Consider the following 19,741-nt stretch of genomic DNA (forward strand, 5'->3'; position numbering starts at 1 on the left):
AGATAAAAACCAAAGTATTAAATTTTAATTGGAAACATCAATATGAACTCATGGTTTTCTTAGCTCTAACCATGCAAGAACCTAAAAGCAATAACACCTCAGTAGCAGTGAGCACCTCTGAAACAGAGATCTTGGTTTCTCATTAACATTCCCCACTAAAAGGGATCATGGTTTCTTAGAGAATTGTCTCATTCCAACCTGATACAGAGAAAGTACAAGATGAGCCAAAGAGATCTTGTGCCAGAACGTGAAGAAATGTTCAAAGATTTAATGAGGTCATCAAAAGGACATGAGACCCACTTGAAAGGGTCCCTACTAACCAAATGTGGATAATTTGTGCATCTAAAAGAATAATCACTCTAATTAAATAAACATACTGATTATTTTTTAAAGCAAGAGAGAAGAAAACTTTCTTGACAAAAATGCCAGATAATCAATGTAGAAGGAATGACAGAAATAGAAAATTACCATTTTGCAACCTCCAGTGTAATAATGCATTCAGCAAAAGGTCATCAATGGATGTTAAAGTCAATCAGTAAAATGTTGTGGGGCACAGGACACTTACTGTACAGTAACAAGTATTGTCCCACAGAATATCTAATGATTCCAATAGAGAGATCTGGCGGTCACCACCCTAACTAGTGATCAAACTTCGCATCATTAATAATGGGACAACCTTATCATATGAGGCTTCTGATGTGATATATCATCTGAAATATTCTTACAAAAATATTTATTTGAATTTACCCAAGCCCTTCAATCTGACTACCAGTCTACCAGACATAAAGAGGCTAGAGGAATAAATTAGATGACACCATGAAGAATCAGACAAATTTAGATGCTGTAAGAACTGGCTTAGGTTCTTTTAAAAAAATGCCTTAAACTCTTTAAAAAATTCAATATTATAAAAAATAATTTTTTTTAAATGCAGGAATATTGTTCTAGATCAGAAGAGATAGAGGAAATATAATGACCAAATGCAGTATCTGAACCCGGAGTAGAGGTGGAGGGCTGAGAGATGTAAAAAAGTTATGTGAGCGATTGAGGAAATTTGAATATGGACTCTATATTGGATATTGTTGAACTAATGTTAATTTTCTCACATGAGATAATGGTTGTTATTTAGGAGAATGTCTTTATTCTTAGGTGATAGGAGTTAAAAGTAGGAGTGTCATGACGTCTGTAACTTACTTTCAAATGCTTCAGCAAAAACTGAGAGTGAGGGACAAAAAGTAACTGTGGCAAGTTTATTGATGTTAAAAATCTTAGTCACTGCAAATTGGTATAGCCACTATGGAAAACAGTATGAAGGTTCCTCAAAAAACTAAGAATTGATTACCACATGAAACAGCAATCCCTCTACTGCATATTTACCCCAAAGACTTGAAAACCCATATCCAAAAAGATATTTGCACACCAATGTTCATAGCAGCATTATTCACGGTGGCCAGGACAAGGAAGCGCCCAAAGTGTCCTACGATAGCTGACTGGCTAAAGAAGCTGTGGTGCATATATACAATGGAATATTACTTAGCCATAAGAAGAGATGAAATACTGCCGTGAATGGACCTCGAGATAATCATGCTAAGCGAAAAAAGCCAGACTGCAAAAGTTGAAACTAACATGATATCACTTATATGTGAGATATAAACCTGAAAGCAGCAAATGAAAAGGACAAACAAACAGAGACTGGTGGATATGGACAATACACTAGTGGTTACTAAAGGGTAGTAAGGAGGGAGGAGGAGGTAGTGAGGTAAAGGGGGTCAGAAAGAAATCTAACTATGGGAGGTGACTACTCAGTATAAATATATATAAGCCTTACTGTTAAAGTGTACTGCTGAAACTTACTGGATTTTGTTAAGCAATATCACCATAAAAAATTAATTAATTAATTTAAAAGAATCTTAGTCTCAAAGCATAATACTCATGGAGGATGACAGATAATCCATTTTTCGTATTAACATTTTTACAGAGCTGTCTTCAGTACTATCTACCCCTGCTTTTATCAGTGTCAAACACTGGGATTTCACATAACATTTTATTTGAAAAAAGCAGTGAAATCATTTCTCTGGCCAGTGTCTGACAACACATAGCAAGCTTCCAGGGCCCAGTGCAGACACTGCTGGTCAACTGGACAGTCCTACTCAATCTGGGCTTGGCATTTCATCACAATGTGCCAGTCGGCCATTATCAGATGTATTTGGAAAAAAATTACTTGTTATCTCAGAACCAGATCAAAGAGCTGCATACTGAATCAATCACATTGTCTTAGCATCTCACAGAACTGTTTTGCTCAATCGGTTTACAATGGGCGATTAAAAGAAAACACTCTGGTATACAGTTGGATATTGAGTTTATTGTGAGGATGATTATGAATATATTCTCCAGTGCTTGATTCACAGGATAAATCTCTCAGGAGTCAATCTCAGTATTGGGAAAAGCTGTGAGTCTCCTGACGAAATGGCTTGCTTTTTGATTTATGAACAAAATTATAAATCTTGTAGGTGGCTGTTTATTTCCTTGCTCTGTCTACTAGGACAAATTGTGGTCCTCCTCTAATAACTATCTAGGACTTCATGTTATGTTTTTTTTGAACTAACAATAAATACTTCTGTGTTATCTTATTTTCCATACCCTCTTTTCTCTTTGTCCATTTTTCTTCATCCATTGATTTAATCTGAGGGTATGGTATATATCTTTGCAGGACATTTCAAATCTTTTTTGAATTATTATGTGCTTAACCACATGAATAAACAGAATGGTGGCAAGGCAAATAGAAAGTAAAACTTGCAGAGAAAGAAAATGCAGGTCTAATTGGCAGACTCGTTACTATGGATGAAAGGAAGGTATTCAAAATCTCTAGCTTTACTCAGAAAATGGTGAAACAAAGAACATACATGAAGAAGGAAGGGAAAAGATAACTACTTTGAGATGATGAGTTAGGTTTTAGGGAAATTGATTTAGCAGATACATAATCAAGTGGGTGTTGTTTAGACCACTGGGAACATGTTCTAGAACTGGAGTCAAAGATCCAGGTTGGTGATATGTTGACTTGAGAGCCATCAACATTAAAATAATAGCTGAAGCCAAGAAGGGTAAAAACATTCCCTGGCGAAGTGCAGACAGAAGATCGAAGTATGAATACTATGGGTAAGGCTAGGATTAGGGGTTTGGGGAAGAATCTACCAGTGATAATGAAAGGAGAATTAATTGAAGAAGAGAAAGCATCAAAATAACAATGCAATAGAAGTCTAGGGAGAACATAATTTCAAACAGCAATATTAATATTTACAAGTGGAAGATGCCAAAATAAATGAGACAAGCAAAAAAGGACCATTGGCTTTATTCAAGGAAGCACTGTGGATCTTTGAATGGTGGGGCAGAGGCACATAATCCTAACCTGAGGGTCCTCTGCCTGCTTCTTAGTGATGGTTTGCTAGGTATCAACTCCAACTGTAAAGCCACATCTTTGAATTATTATTAGCTTTCCTCACAATGGAAATATGTGTCTTTAGTATGTTAATATCATATTGCAAACTCCTTTTATATTTTAATAATTGACACAGGAATCTCAATGCTAATGACTCAGTAATTATGGTGACATGAGTAGAATCCAGAATCTAAAATTTAATTACCATACCATATTCTAATTCTGGGTTTTAAAATGTGAAAGGAAATGAATCAAAATTCACGTATCCAGGACCCCAATACCTCTTATTTCCACCATTAAGAAACTCCATGTCAGCAGAAGGCTTACCTTTTCTATCTGGAATTGTGAGCAGGTCTGCTTAAACTTGCTTGCCACCATGTCATATTCTGCATGACCAGGTTGTAGCTCAACAAGACAGACATCCTGCTTCTTCATGTCACTCCAGTGCGCAGGGATCTCAACTGCAAAATAGACATTTGAGGACACCCTTGTACCTGGGGAGGCTCATCTACACAGGCCACATTCCTAGTACACTTTGAAAAACTGAGTGTCATTTGCATTTCTGTTTTACAATCTCCTAATTCAAGGCATTCGAGAAATTTCTTAACTTTCTAAGAGAATGTTTTTCAAAGCGTGGAACCACAGACAACCACAGAACCAACTGTCATTCTTATTTAAAAAAATAAATAAAACCCCACAGACTTATTGAATCACAGTCTCTGAGTGGTAAAACTCGTGTACCTACAACTTAACAAGTTTTGATTATGCCCAGATTTGAGAACTGCCAATGTAATGTAATTCAGCTGCATAATCTGTTAGGTCTCTAATCTGTCATAATTTAAGACTTTCACAATAAAATTTCCCTACAACTTTTTAAACAGTTGCTACTCTCTTTTTTACAAATGCATGGCTTTTTGCTAGAACTCCGCACCACCACAAGGCCCTCCACATCTGTTCTCTCATGATTCTTCATGGCATTCTTAAGAGTTGAGTGGGTAGCAGGTTTTGCTATGTGACAGATTGTAGTGGCAGCTCTGTCTCCCCATCTGCTAAACAGAATATTATTCTTGTCATTTCTCAAGGGTTTCTCAGAGTGTGAGGAATTCATTCACACCAATCTCACAAGAGATGAAGATATTGTACTGGAAGGGAAGCCAATTCACTTGTTCTCAGTGGGGGACTTCTGTGGTTTGAAGGCAGGAATGGCTGTCTTCAGAAGACAAGCGCTCCCTTCTCAGGGAACAGATCCAATCAGAGAATCTGATGACCGCTTCCTGGTGGACGTGTCAAGGAACCTTATTTTCAGGACAGAAGAAGTGACTTCTGGGAGAAGAACCTGCAGGCTCCTGATCCTCTCTGGGTATCAGTCGCAGACACAGAACGTGCCCCCTCTCTGACCAGCCTGTCTTCCCCCTTTTGTTCTAAAAACCTTGGGCCACTTTTCTTTATATCCCATGGCTTTACATCTCCTGATTGAAGCAGGCATTACCTCCCCCAGAAGAACTGGTTCTGGGAAGGTTGTAGACTGTAAAAATGCCAGGTTTGGCTAGTGTTAACACTAAAATGGTCAAACTCAGTCTGTTGGGCAGGCCCATGCTGTATACCCAGCCATAAGGTAAGATCCTTAAGCTCAGAGACCAAGTTTTCTATTTCATTACACAAGGGTTCCTTGAATTTTATCTACTTAAATACAGTTTTGATGTACATACAAAACCGTGCTAAGCCCAAAGAGTAAAGTAATGGATAAAATTAAGAAAGTTTGACTCACTTTTAGATTTCGTGAGACGCTGAACAGGGAAGCTGTGTCCCTTTGCATCTGTAGCAATGTATGTGTTCAAGTCCACTGTGTACTTCTGATGATTAATTTTGACAACATGTGTCTTTATATTTTTCCTCTTTGCATCCTCCAATTGCAGATTGGTTACTTTGTCAAAATGATGAAAAGTGTTATTGTCATTATATTGCCATGCTATAACTTCACTGATACAATCTGCTCTGAATTCCTGCTCTTTGGTCAATCGAACTGTCTTCATCATTCTCTCAATTGCATTTCTGGCCTGTTCCACATCTCTGCTAATTCCTGAAACCTCAATCAAAGGTCTTTCAGTGTCCAAGGAAATGGCAATATTTAATTTCTTCTGCAGCTTAGTCAATTCTTGATATTCCTTTTCTTCAAAGTCTTTGATATGTTCTTCTTCACTGGTGTACAGACCCTGTTCCATTTTAATCATATCCTGTATCCAGGCGAGGGCATTTACCACACATTTTTCATTTTCACCACACACCTGAAAAATTGCTGATTCTGTTTTCTTTTTCAAAATCAAAGGAGTTTTTTTGGGGGAAGACTGCTTGGAGAAGCCAGAAATTGCTAAAAAAGAAAGGAAAGGGGACAAAACAGATGCTTTAGATAGAATAAAAAGAAAAAAAAGAAGAATGAAAAATTAGCTATTTCTTTCTTTAAATTTTGTGGTGGGTCACCCAAGACTATTTTATCTTACAACTGGAAGTTTGTACCTTTCAACCCCCTTCACCCATTTCCCCACTTCCTACCCCGCATCCCCAGAGCCTCTGACAACCATCAATTTGCTCTCTGTATAAATGAGTTTGGGTTATTTTTAAACATTCCACATAGAAGCGAGATCATACAGTATTTGTCTTTGACTTATTTAGGATAACATCCTCAAGGTCCAACCATGTTGTCACAAATGGCAAGATTTTATTCTTCTTTTTTTGATGAATGATATTCCATTATATATATTTTTTCCCCACATCTTTATTCATTCAATTGCCAATGGACACTTCAGTTGTTTCCATGTCATAGCTATTATAAATAATGCTGCAATGAGGCGCAAATATCTTCTTGAGAGAGTGACTTCGTTTCCTTCAGATAAATACTTGGAAGTGGAATAGAACCTATTAGTTCTATTTTTAATTATTTAAGGAACCTCCATACTGTTGTCCATAGTGGCTGCACCAATTTGCAGTTTCCCTTACATTGTACAAGGGTTTCCTTTTCTCCATATTCTTTCCAATGCTTATTTATTTCTTGTCTTTTTTACAGTAGTCACTCTAACATGTATGAGGTGATATTTCATTGTGGTTTTGATTTGCATTTCCCTGATGATTAGCGATGTTGAGCAGCTTTCATGTACCTGTTGGCCATCTGTCTGTCTTCCTCGGAAAAACATCTATTCAGATCCTCTGCTATTATTTTCTGGTTTTCTATTAAGTTGTATGAGTTTATATATATATACACATATACATATATATGTATATATATACTCACACACATATATACACACACACACACACACATATATATATACATATATATATATATATATATATATATACACACACACACACATATACACAGGATTAGCAAATCCTATATCTGATAAGGGGTTAATCTCATATATATATATATATATATATATATGAGATTAACCCCTTATCATATATATATATATATGAGATTAACCCCTTATCAGATACAGGATTTGCTAATATTTTCTCCCATTCTTTAGGTTTCATTTCATTGATGGTTTCCTTGCCGTACAGAAGCTTTTCTGTTGGATGTAGTCCCACTTGCTTATTTTTGATTTTGCTGTTTGTACTTTTGGTGTCAAATCCAAAAAATCCTTTGCCAATACCAATGTCAGGGTGTTTACTCCCCATGTTTTCTTCTAGAAGTTTTATGGTTTCAGGTCTTATATTCAAGTCTTTAATCCATTTTGAGTGGATTTTTTGTATGGGGTAAAAGAGTGCTTTAGTTTCATTCTTTTACATGTCCGTCTGGTTTTCCGAGCACCATTTATTTTAGTGTATGTGCTGCCAAAGCAAGCACCCAATACTATTTATTGAAGAGTTTATCCTTTCCCCATCGTATATTCCTGGCTCCTTTGTTGTAAATTAATGGATCATACATGCATGGGTCTATTTCTGGGCTCTCTATTCTCTTCTATTGATCTGTGTATCTGTTTTTATGCCAATGCCATGCTGTTTTCATTACTATAACTTATACTATAGTTTGAAATCAGAAATTGTGATGCCTCCAATGTTGTACTTCTTTCTCAAGATTGCTTTGCTATCTGGGGTCTTCTGTGGCTCCATACAAATTTTAGGATTGCTTGTTCTATTTCTGTGAAAAATGCCATTGGAATTTTGATAGGAATTATACTGAATCAATAGATTGCTTCAGGTAGTATGGATATTTTAACAATACTGATTCTTCCAATCTGGGATCGCAGAAGATCTTTCCATTTATTGGTGTCTTCTTCAGTTTCTTTCATCAATGTCTTATAATTTTCAGTGTATAGATCTTTCACTTCCTTGATTAAATTTATGCCCAGGCATTTTATTCTTTTTTGCAATTATAAATGGAAATGTTTTGTTAATTTCTCTTTCTGATTGTTCATGAAAGAGTAGCTATTTCAAGTCAGACAAAGACAAATACTGTATAATCTTACCTATATGAAGAATCTAAAAAAAAAATACACTCCCCCACAAAAGATAAACTCCCAAACTCATAGAAAAGGGATCAGATGCATGGTTACCAGAGGCAGAGAGTAAGGGAAGGAGAACTGGAGGAAGGTGGTCGAAAGGTATAAATTTCCAGTTATAAGGTAAATAAGCACTAGAAGATGTAATGTAAAGCATGGTAACTATAGTTCAAACTGCTGTATAAATATATATTATATATAATATATACATCGTTGTTAAGAAAGTAAATTCCTTGAGTTCTAATCACAAGGAAAATTTCTTTTTTTCTTTTTTTCTTTCTCTTTTTATGGTATCTACATAAGATGATGGATGTTAACTAAATGTGTTGCAATAATGAATTCACGATGTAAGTCAAACCATTATGCTGTACAACTTAAATTTCTACAGTGATGCATGTAAATGATATCTCAGTAAAACTAGGTGGAGGGGGACCTAATAAACTACCCAAAAACATTTAGGAAAAAATGAACTATTTCTCATGTGACATCAATATTAGGAATATACATTTCACGAAAATGAACAACTCACATGCAAGTTTATGTATCACAGACTGTTGGGGAGAAGGCTGAGATCCTTCTCTTTTTTTCATGGCGGCATAAAACACATCCAGTACTTGAGGCAGAAAGATAACAACTTTAACTTTTTTCACAGACTGGACTGATCCTTTCTGGATAAAGTCTTCAATGGCATCAATTACGGCTTCAGCAACCTTATCTGGGTCTTGTCTGGCATTTCCTGGGAAAGCAAATGACAAAATTGACTGAGGGGGAAAAAAAAGACCCATCTAGAAAAGGCTGAAAAATAAATTAGAGATTCCAGTTCTCACAGAATAAATGCCTACTTCGCAGCTCTTTCATCACCATGGCCTTTTCTAAAGATGCATCGGCAAACACTTTTGAAGTGGGGAATTTTTGTTCCAGGATGTCAGGAAGCTGACAGTCTGACAATGAACAAAGTACCTGGAAAACTAACTTTTGGTATCTGATACTGATATCTGCTCCATTCAGCGGATCCCAGGTCACTGTCTTTCTCTATGTTATGGAGCACAGTTAATCTTTCTTGGCTCACGAGTGACCTCAAAAGAGTTATAAAAAGTTAAAGATGCTATATTCATGTGGATATATCATACTCCTTATAGAAAGAAAAAAGCAATTTTTTTTTCTCAATCACCACTCGACTTTACTGCATGTATTCTTATTCTTCCGAGATGTCTTTGGGGGCTTGATTTAAAGTAAGCTAATTTGGTAAGATGCCTGGAGCTATTAGCTCTTTGTTATATTCTATACTTTTTTACATGCAAGCTATCCATGAGCCTCCAGGAAGTCTTTCCTCACACACCCTGATTGGCAGGGTTCAAGATTGCTATATGAGCGGTCTTTTCCTAAGTAAGCATGCTCCATATCTTGCTTCTCAAGCCTACTACCTAGATAAGAGCATGAAAAGTTCCTTGAAAAATATTATAAAAAACCATGGAAGAAGTCCCATATGAATGGCAGATGTTACATGAGCAGGAGGAATGTAAAAGTCCTCTGACCAACCTGGTGTGATATACTAAGGGCCCACTTTGATTAGCCCCATGGATGGTGTCCACCTTCATTGCAGAAATGAAAGTAGACTCTTTGACTGGGCTATGCAGACAATTGTGGAATGTAGACAAATCCTATATAAAAGTAACCAAGAGGATTTATTCAGGGTTTTTTGTTGTTGTTATTGTTGTGTTGTTGTTGTTGTTGTTGTTTTCTATTAGCTGAGCAGGGAAAGAGGGAAATTTTTCTTTACAAAGCTGTTATTTCATGATGTTTGAGAGAATTTAAATGGGAGTGTTCAGATATATTCATGCACTCTCAGTCAACATTTGCTATGTCCCATCACAAGCTACATGCTCATCTAGGCACTAAGACACAGAAGATGTGATACATGGGGATGAACAAGCATTCAATAGGTGAAGTATGGAAAACTGAGGGAAAGCCTAAGTCAGATAGAAATGTGTAACATGCATGTAATATGTTCAACCTGGTGTGTTCAGGGAAATAGATGTGGTTTTGAGAAAAATAAGTCTGGGGTGGGGGAGGTGGCAGAATAGAGGAGGAACTAGAGCAGAGAGCCCAGATCCAGAGAGGGCTAGGTTGGAGGCTATAATAAAAGATTAGGCAAGAGCTGAAGAAAGAGAGGGGGCCAAGAAGATGGTGGATTAAGTAAACACTGCCCTTGCCTCCTATAATGAACACATCAAAATTGCAACTAAGTTTCTTGAAGGCCAGAGTAGACATTCAAACTCAGATTTCTGAGCAATAGAATCATCAATCCAGTGCCTAGCTAATCTCTCTGGGATGGGTCAGCTCCATTCTACTTCCAGCCTGAGGGTATTTGCCTCTCCTGACCAGCTCTCTTAAGAAAAACCAAGCAGTAATGCCTGATCAAAGCAGAAGACTCAGATTCCTGGTGGTGGGGGGAGTGGTAGCTCAAAGAGCCCACCATACTAATGATAAACCGAAAGCATGAAGAATCACACAATCATTATATACTTTGAGGAAAACAAGAAAATAAAAGAGGCCAAGTAGGCTGAAAAGAATAAGATGGTGAGTCCTTTCGACCCATTAGAACCCACTGTGTCATGGTGACTGAAGGACTTCTGCGCAGAGATGCCCTAAGGCCAACCTAATCAGCCACTTTTGAAGAGGTGAGAAAAGAGGGCTGGAAATACTCATCTGGGAGTAAGCTACAGGCAGGTGGAAGCCAATGGATGCCCTGATGTTTTCTATGGAGAGGGGACAAAGGAAGAAGTTAAGGACTAAATAACAGAGATGTAGGATTAAATATGTAGGGGATGGAACAAGACAAAGGAACAGATTAAAGAGAAAGATGGCCTGGCCTTTTTTTTCCTCTCCTCCCATCCTTTCCCCTGCCTTCCTCTTCCTTCCCCTCCATATTAGAGAGAAAATGTCTCTCTGATATTCTACCAGTCTCTTCAGTTTTCTTCAATGTTACTATTCTTACTTAAACCACCCACAGGCTTTGCTCATTCTTTCAGCGCTGCCTTGGAGTGAGGAATTTGCTCTTACTCAGACTCAACATGAACTGCATTAGAGTCAGCAGCAAATCAAGGGAAAAGGGACACCAAGGGATTTAGCCTTGAAAGGCTACCAACCTGTCCCAATGGCTGGGAGGCAAACAGACGAGTAATTCCGTCTTTCGCACTCCTGCAAAACACAGGAAACAGATTTCTTGACATCATTTCCACCAATGACATGAATAATATTCTTGCACTTCAGTAATCCACCTTCAGTAATTATATAACCATTGTTGTTCTGTTGACCTAAAAAACACAAAACAAAAACGTGCAAGATCAGATGTTGAACTCACTCTTTGTTTGGAAAGCAAAATGTCTGGTTTGGCAAATAAAGTATTGTATGTGAATAAGAGACTCCTAAAATGCTACCTTGGATGAATCTTTCTTGTTTAATGTTTTTTAACTGTGGCATCACCCTTCAATTTTTTTTCACTTCTAATTCTCTACGACTCGAATTCTTTAGAAAATGTATGATTTTAAGATTAACATATTGTCTCCCCAGTCCAAAGACTTTCTTCAGCCTCTCCACAGCCTCCCATAGTTAGCTTCCACTTACAATTTAGGACCAAAAAACAGCATTGTGCCTTACCTAGGCGAACACAGTCTGCTTCCACATTTTGTCCAGCATGTTCCAAAATTGCTTTGGAGACCCCTACATGAGAACATCGAGATGGTTAAAAACACAAATAAAAGAAGCACAACAGTACATTTGGATCAGTGCATTTGCCTCATTATCTAAACACTTTCCACATCATCAAAGGATTCCTATAACCTTGGCATTTCTGGTCACAAAAAAGAAAAATTCACAAAATAACTGTTAACAATAGCAAGAAACCATGTCAAAATACTTTCAAAGTTATTAATTAATATTAATAAGCCAAAGCCGTAGAAACCAATTTGGCTATGCAACTGTAGAATAGTCTAGCTATAGAAACCTTCCTTCATGGGATCTACTGTGACTATAAAAATAATCAAAACCCTATAAGTAAAGTACCTGCTTTGAGATTAAATGTCTTCGATGTTGAATTTACAATCACATCTGCCTCCTCTTTTGTGATATCTCCAAAGGCCACCTGGAAGGTGATGGGGCCAATTTTCATTTCATGCACTCCTGAATCAGTGCTAGAAGCAGTCCCATAGAAACCTGAGAGGAAAAAGAAAAATGGAGTTATAAACTAAGTCAACAACAGCAAGAATGACTTAGGTCTCATGTTCCTCACACGGGCCCCTCCATACTTCTCTCTCTCTCTCTCTTTCTCTCTCTCTTTCTCTCTCTCTCTCTCTCTCTCCCTCCCTCCCTCCCTCCCTCCCTTTCTCCCTTTTTCTCACTCTCATCTCTGGTCTTTATCCTCGGCTGCAGTGATGGTCTGTTTTTGAAAACGAATGATAAAATAAGTAACAAATGTGGACTTCCGGTGCGGGCCAAGTAGAAGTTAGCCCGCTCTAACTTATCTTGCTCACTGAGGACAACTAAAACCATGGAACAAATACCAAAAAAACCCACTAAGTGAGACTGAAGAGCAAATGACAGCAGGCAGAGTTTGGGGTGAGGGGAGTCAAAATCTGAAAAGGCAACCTGTATAGTGGGTAGTTTCTCATTTTGCTTTGTTTTGAAAATTTTCCTCTTTTACCTCCCAGCTTGACCCAAGGGTGGCCCTAGCTGCAGAACTGCTCAATGAGCACTGGTACCAAAATTCTCAGAGGATTCCTATCTTTGTGGCCAGAAGATTGAGAACAGGGTTCCCTGTGAGGATTGGGAACATTATGGCAGGGATCCTCCTTATTGTCTATATTTATTTCTTTTTTAACCTAGGCTCTACCTCAAGGTAACCCTAATTGCTTAACTCCACAGTGGCACCACACGGTGCTAAATCTCTGAGAGTCATTTTGTATTTCTCTCCAGAAGAATCAGGAATAAGAACCCTTGTGATCTGATGAGTGTATATACGTGTGTGTGGGAAATCTCTGTGGGGTAAACTTGATCATACAAAATTATGAGGCAACAGAACAGGCAGCTTCCACTCCCAGGGAACCCTGTCTTTCTGGCAAGAGGAGCTGGAAAGTAGGCTCCTGCATTCAGGGAGTGTAAAGGGGATCCTCGCAAGGGGCGCGCTGGAGAAGATGATCCCCAGTCTGTGTGGGAACTGGAATAAATCCTGAGCCTGCCCCAGAGCCACGCATGTTGGGACAGACCCAAGCAGCGTGGCAAAGGCTGAGAGAACTGAAGGGACACTGGAACCGCTGCCCAACCAGAAGGTGAAATTGAACTTTTAGAATGAACTTAACTGTCTGACTAACTGATAAAACAAAATAAACAAACACCATTTTCCAGAGGATTTTACCCAGACCTGTTTCATAATATGATCATTAAAATGACCAGCGTGTAATCCAAAATTGCTTGTCATACAAAGAACCAAGAAAATGTGACCAATTCTCAAGAACATAGACACTCAATATAGATGTTAATCTCAAGATGATCTAGATGTTAGAATTATCAGATAAACTATCTACTATGCTTTAAACTATCTACTATAACTATGTTTCCTGAGTTTCCATCTGAACGCATGGAAATGATTCGAAATGAATGGAAATACAGGAGTCTCCACAGAGAAGTATAAACTATGAAATAAGAATCCAATGGACATTTTAGAACTTAAAAATTCAACATCTGAAATAAAAAAAATTCACTGAATAGGCTCGATAGTGTAGTAGACAGAGAAGTGAGTCAATAGATCAATAAAAATTATCCAGTCTGAAGAACAAAGAGGAAAAAAATTTTTTAAAACTTCCTCAGGGACCAACAGGACACTATCAAAAGGCTTAACATTCATGTTCTAAAGCACCAGTGGAGATGAGACCACTGCAGAAAAATATTTAGAAAGATGACTGAAAAATCCCCAATTTTGATGGAAGACGACTGATGTCTAGATCCAAGAAGCCTCAGCAACTCTAAATAGGATAAACTCAAATATACAACAGCAAATACAACAGAGAAGGAGCATTTGGTTGGTATTGTCTCTTTAAATGTGTCTATTTCTAAAAACACATGTCCCATCATCCTTAGAAAACAGTAGCCTCGTCACTACTTAAAACCTATTGTATGGCTCATCCGAGTTGGCATGCCTACTCTTTTGCTCCATATCATGCAAACATGGCCAGTGTCTTGCAAGTTCAGGCTCAGGTATATGGAATATAATTTAACATATTCTTCCTCACGAATTGGTTTTTCATAAAAATCATCACTATTATCTTTTACTTATCACTAAATAGTTATTTAGCAACTAGAAGTAATTTCTCAATTTAAAAGTTTTACTGAACCTTGTGTATTTTCAGCCTTGGGGATTTTGTCAGAGACGAAATTTCCATTAGCCCTTCTGTCAAATTCATCTGAAAATGCCTAGAAATACAAAGACAGTTTTAACTACTACAGTCCTCAATAGATGAATGGATTTAATTCATCATGGCTTTTGATCCTGCAGGCACAAATATTTCGGAGAGAGCAATTCTCAAGGCATTACTTATTATCATTATAGACTTTTAAAATTGTGAAAACAATACATATATTATTTCTACAAATGCATCCTATGAAAATTATCAATGATGGGAACAAAGATATAAATACAAAAAATATAAATACATTATAGTGCTGTTGATAATCAAGAAAAATAAAACAGTTTAAAATCCAACAAAGAAATGGTCAAATAAATTTTAACATATCCACATGTTAAAATATTTAGCAGCTATTAAGAACTGCATTTTCAAGAAACAGTTAATGGAATAAGGAAATACTTTATACTATTAAATGAGAGAATAACAATTATATAACAACACTTTGCAAAATACACATACATAGAAGACTAGAATGAAATATGACTAAAATAATTTATTCATTTTGTATTGTTCAAAGTTCCTACAATGAGCACATATTACTTTTACAAAGTAAAAGTAAATAATTTGTTTAAAATTGTTAAAATGCAGTGTTAACAGAAAAAAAAAACACAGGGACCGAAATACTTCAATTTTTAACTTCTTATTTGTACCAGGGGGGAATGGCTAGGTGAGTGGTGTTTTTTGGAGCAAGAGGCTGATGCATGTATTTTACAGTTAATAAATCCGTGAGTTCCATTTCTTTGCCTGGTAGTGACACGTTCTGTAAACAAGCAACAGAGAATCTTGTTGAAAAAAGAACTGATATTTTAGCTAAAAGGCTAATATAATGAAGGGAGAGAGACTCGGAGAGACTATAGGGCCAGAGTTTCAGGCTCACAGACCTCCAGGGGTCAGGCAGGTAAGCTACAAATGTGAAGGCAGACTCATGTGGCTCTAAAGGACTACACAGTACCTGTCATTCAACCACAGCAAACCGTTCAGGCAGAAATCCATGTCCAATGTGCCAGAGCATTTACATTTTTAGGTCACAGTGGTCATCTGGATTTTTATGTGAAATGTTCGATTTTAAAATGTTAGCAACTGATTTAAATGTTTAAAAATAGCCCAAATAAAGCAAATCTAGATATCGTGTTTAGACCATGAGCTTTTTCTTTTTCTTTTTCTTTTTTTTTTTAACAACCTCTGCTACAGTGGCCACCTATAAACATCTCAACAAGTTTTGTTGATTTTTGTACAAATATATCCAAAGTTTTACTGTCTTTAAAAGTCTTAAGAGAGAAAGTGTCACGGTCATGTATGGAGAATTGATACTATTTCCTATGGCAAGAAAAGTGTCTGCATATACGAATCCTTTCACAGAATACCTGCAGAGGACTGTGAGTCTTTAGGAAAGAAAATAGGGTCTGGGGTTGCACAGAAATAGTGAGATTTAAAGATTCAGGTTCGTGTCATAGGACTTACGCCCCTATTCATCTATTGAAAAACTCTCAGTACTTTATGACTTTAATTTAGTTCATTTTATGTGTTTAAATCTTAGCTCCCAAAGTAATAATGATTTCTAAGAGGGAAAGTATGCACTACATGGCCATCCCATGATCCATATCACCTTGTATAATGTGAGTCATAGCGAGGTTGTTAAAAAAGCACTTCTTGACTAGAAATTACTGTAGTGGTGCAGACCAAGTAGGTGGACCACATATTTTGCTTGGGTGGTTTGGCTGTCTGATTAGAACTTAGGTTAGCTTTGTTGCTTGCAAAGAACTTAAAGGTAATATCTAGATCCAGAAAAATTAAGTATGACCTAAAAATTCAAATGGTCCAGTGATCCACAGACATCTCCTGGGTAGCTGGCTTTAATCCGTTTCACTCTTGCACTATTATGAAACTTTTAAAACATTTAATGTCATTTACTCTACTGGACTCTAATGACTTGGAGGTCAGGGATAATGACCTCTTATTAAATGTCTCTTGTTGTCCCACAGTGCTGAGTTCAGTGGCTCACCAATAGCTGATGTTCAGCAAATGTGAGATGGTTAACACACTCTCTGTAACTGAAGATGATTCTGGTACTTCTGGTCCCAACTCTCCTATTCTAATGAGGATGGGCTGAGTTCATTCTAACCACGTCCATCAGTTGTATCCAATCCTGATAATCTCCTATTTACAGGACCATACTACGCTTTTATATTATGTATTAAAATTTCTATCATATGGAAGGAAATGCTATAGATTAAAAAAGGGTTTAGGGATATGTCAACTCTATTTGCAATATGTGGGCCTTCTGTAGATTCTGATTCAAAAAAACAAGCTTTAAAAACAAAATAACACATTTATGAGAATTGGAAATTTGAACATTGACTTGATAATGAAGTAAAGGAATGATTGTCAATTTCTTTCATGTGTGAAATAGTATCGTGAGTATGTTACTTTTTAGAAATAGCTCCAATGTCTAAAATAAATACCAAATTGCTTATGGATAAAACGTATATTTGGAATTTACTTCAAAATAATATAAGAGGAAGGCAAATAAATGGAGACAGAGATGAAACATATTGGCCATAGGATGATAGCAGTGAAGGTGAGTAATGGTTACGAGGATGTTTATTATACTATTCTGTCTACTTTTGTATAGTTTGAAATTTTCCTTAATAAGAAGTTAAATTTTTTTCTATAACCATGTATTTGCTTGAACTTTGCCATGCTGCAAGTCATCTACACTACTGTTTTGCTTTCCTGTACGAGAAATACATGACACAACCTATTCGACCAAGACGACATTGGAGACCATTAAGGCTCAGTTGCCACAACAACCAGAAATAAATGAGGCTGTACCTGAATGTTCCCGTGATCATTTGGGTGCAGCAGAACGCAAACCTCTTGTAAAGTTGTCAGTTGATTCTTGCTACTAAATTTGAAAACTTCTGAAATAATTAATTCAGCAAAAACAGTTTTAGGAAAACCCAAGTTTCCTGTTCCTATGGCTGGAAATGCAATCGATTTTAAGGACAAGCTCTCAGTGATTGTCAAACATTTTCTGATTATGTCTTCCATGATCTGAAAAGCACAAAACAGATCCTTACACATTTTGCCTAGAAATGGAATTTAGGACAAAAAATACGAATTCAGCAGCTTTGACTATGATCTCTGTCTGCACCATTTTGCTTTCAACAAAAGGCAGGTTAAGGGAAGTCAGAAGGAGAAAGAAAAACATAGGAGTAGATAACGAAAAGGAAAACAGAATGTGAGAAACCCTCCAAAAAGGTTCAAACTCACTCAGCAATGAAGAAAAAAGCAAAGCAAGTACTGTTTCAATTCTTCATGCTCTTCCATTCTTCATGACCTGGCTCTGCCTTCCTCACTAAAGATGTGTTATCGTCAATAACTATTCCCTGATCCCCAATCATGACTGAGTACTATAATCAATTTATATTATTAACTAGTCTTCAGGAGAAGTCCACTACAGCTGAAAGAAAGGGCCTTAAGATGGCACCTGTCAGAATGCGACATTATTACGGAAGAGAAACAGAGTCCAATCTACGTTATCATGAAAGGAATTTAAAGGGGTACCAAATTTTCTGGAGAATTGAAAACCAGGCCCCACCTTGTGTGAAGATGTGCTGCCATTTGCCCAATTTGGAGCCACCACATGAAACACACGCTGGCAATGTAGATTGCAACCACTGGTTTGAAGAACTGTGCCCACGTTGATAGACATCCTTTGCCCAATTGTGTTCAGTTCCTCCTGGAGCTTTGGTCCAGCTTTTTCCAGGAGAGCCCTGGAAAGGGGCCCTCTGTCAAGCATAAGATTCGAGGGAACGGAGTTGACGACAACATCGGTCTTAAAGACAAAACCAACAATTTCTTTCAAATTCTAACAGAAACATTAATCAAGGATTACTGTATTTGAGCCCCTGGGCATGGCACATTGAGGTACTACTAAGATGATTACGTTTTCAGGACTCAAATTCCACCCAAGAAAAAGTGTTATTGGATACTTATTTAAATAAAACACCAGGACAAAAGAGAACTGTCAAAGCATAAAGTATAAATGGTATAGGATCACCAAAGGACTCCAGAGAAAGTGCCTTCAGCAACTAGTGAAGACACCTCGAGTCATGTGGGGTCTGAAACATGGGAATAGTTGCAGTGGGAAGAGAGAGATGAAGAAGTCATCGATGAAGGGGAACACTATGAACATATGTATGGTAGGTTGTAAGCCATGAGCAGATTAGTTTGACCCGACAGAGAATTTCTGCAGCAAAATGGCCTAAGCGAGGCTGGAAATGTTGGGGATAGACTCTGCAGAGGTCCTCGAGTGCCAGGCCAATTGGACTTCCCAACAGATAGTGAGGAGTTACGGAAGCTTTTCAGCAGGATAGTTAATGTGAGCAGATTAACTGGTTACATTACAACGCAAGTTGAAGACAGGAGATGGAATGTGACCAAATGACTTTCAAAGTTGCCTTGCATGGGCCACCAAGGAGCAAAGGCACAGCGGATACTTGGGCATCATGAGCAAAAGGAATGAAGGCAATGTTTTACTATTCAGTGCTCAAGCTGGACGAGAAATGGAACTCATTCCCATTGCCAACCCTCAGTCAAAATTTCCTGTGTGTTTGTTTGCTTTTTAAAATGAGAAATAAAATTATTTTAATGTTTTGAAATGGTGCAATGGTTAGGACCCTGAATAAATTCCAATCCTTGCTCTACTGTTTGTTGGCTGTTGGGTGTGGGCAAATTACTTAATCCCTGTAAGTATCATTTCTACAGCTGTGAAATGAGAATAATAATGACCCTCGGATCTACCTCACAGCATGGAATGAGCAAATGCATGCCCAGCATTTAGCATAGTGCCTGGTACATCTAAATCAATGCTTGCTATTATTCTTGTAAATATTATTAAGTTTATTATATAAAGAGAAGACCCACATAGTGGGAGAAAATATTTGTGTATCATATATCTGGTAAGGGACCTGTATCCAGAATATATAAAGAGCTCTTAAAATTCACTAATAAAAAGGTAACCTGATTTAAAAGTGGCCAAAGGATCTGAATAAACATTTCTCCAAAGAAAGCATGCAAACGGCCTTCCCTAGGATTCCCCTCCCCAGGCCTGTTAAAGAAGTAACAGCCGGCACAGCAGCGGCTTCCGGGGCTGCTATTCCCATTAGTTAGAGCTTGTGTTAAAGGTCGTTAAATACGTATTTTAAAAACATGTCACACGCAGCCCCCTCGCCCCCAGCAGAGCTACAAGAATTTTCCCCACATATTACCCACACCCCTCCAGGACCATTCTCTCTCTAATTCCTTCCCACATTTTCTTACTGGTGTTGGGGGCTGATGGT

The 19,741-nt window shown here is 37.5% G+C and overlaps 1 protein-coding gene across 3 annotated transcripts in view; it reads right to left on the reverse strand.

Annotated features, from left to right (window-relative positions):
• PARP14 (poly(ADP-ribose) polymerase family member 14) overlaps positions 1 to 19,741 on the reverse strand; it is a 101,489-nt gene that overhangs the window by 4,932 nt on the left and 76,816 nt on the right. The window contains exons 7-15 of one of the 3 annotated variants that reach the window (XM_036219794.1): positions 17,998 to 18,234; positions 17,229 to 17,450; positions 14,325 to 14,403; positions 12,001 to 12,150; positions 11,596 to 11,658; positions 11,085 to 11,252; positions 8,465 to 8,671; positions 5,202 to 5,801; positions 3,761 to 3,894 (exon numbers count right to left, since the gene is read on the reverse strand). The exons of the other annotated variants lie outside the window; for them this stretch is intronic. Of the exons in view, the coding sequence (XP_036075687.1) occupies positions 3,761 to 3,894; positions 5,202 to 5,801; positions 8,465 to 8,671; positions 11,085 to 11,252; positions 11,596 to 11,658; positions 12,001 to 12,150; positions 14,325 to 14,403; positions 17,229 to 17,450; positions 17,998 to 18,234 (1,860 nt within the window). The remainder of the gene's footprint in view (positions 1 to 3,760; positions 3,895 to 5,201; positions 5,802 to 8,464; positions 8,672 to 11,084; positions 11,253 to 11,595; positions 11,659 to 12,000; positions 12,151 to 14,324; positions 14,404 to 17,228; positions 17,451 to 17,997; positions 18,235 to 19,741) is intronic. 3 annotated transcript variants of the gene reach the window in all.

The sequence above is a fragment of the Rousettus aegyptiacus genome, unplaced genomic scaffold (assembly GCF_014176215.1).
Source record: "Rousettus aegyptiacus isolate mRouAeg1 unplaced genomic scaffold, mRouAeg1.p scaffold_m13_p_4, whole genome shotgun sequence".
In the NCBI taxonomy this organism is placed as follows: domain Eukaryota; kingdom Metazoa; phylum Chordata; class Mammalia; order Chiroptera; family Pteropodidae; genus Rousettus; species Rousettus aegyptiacus.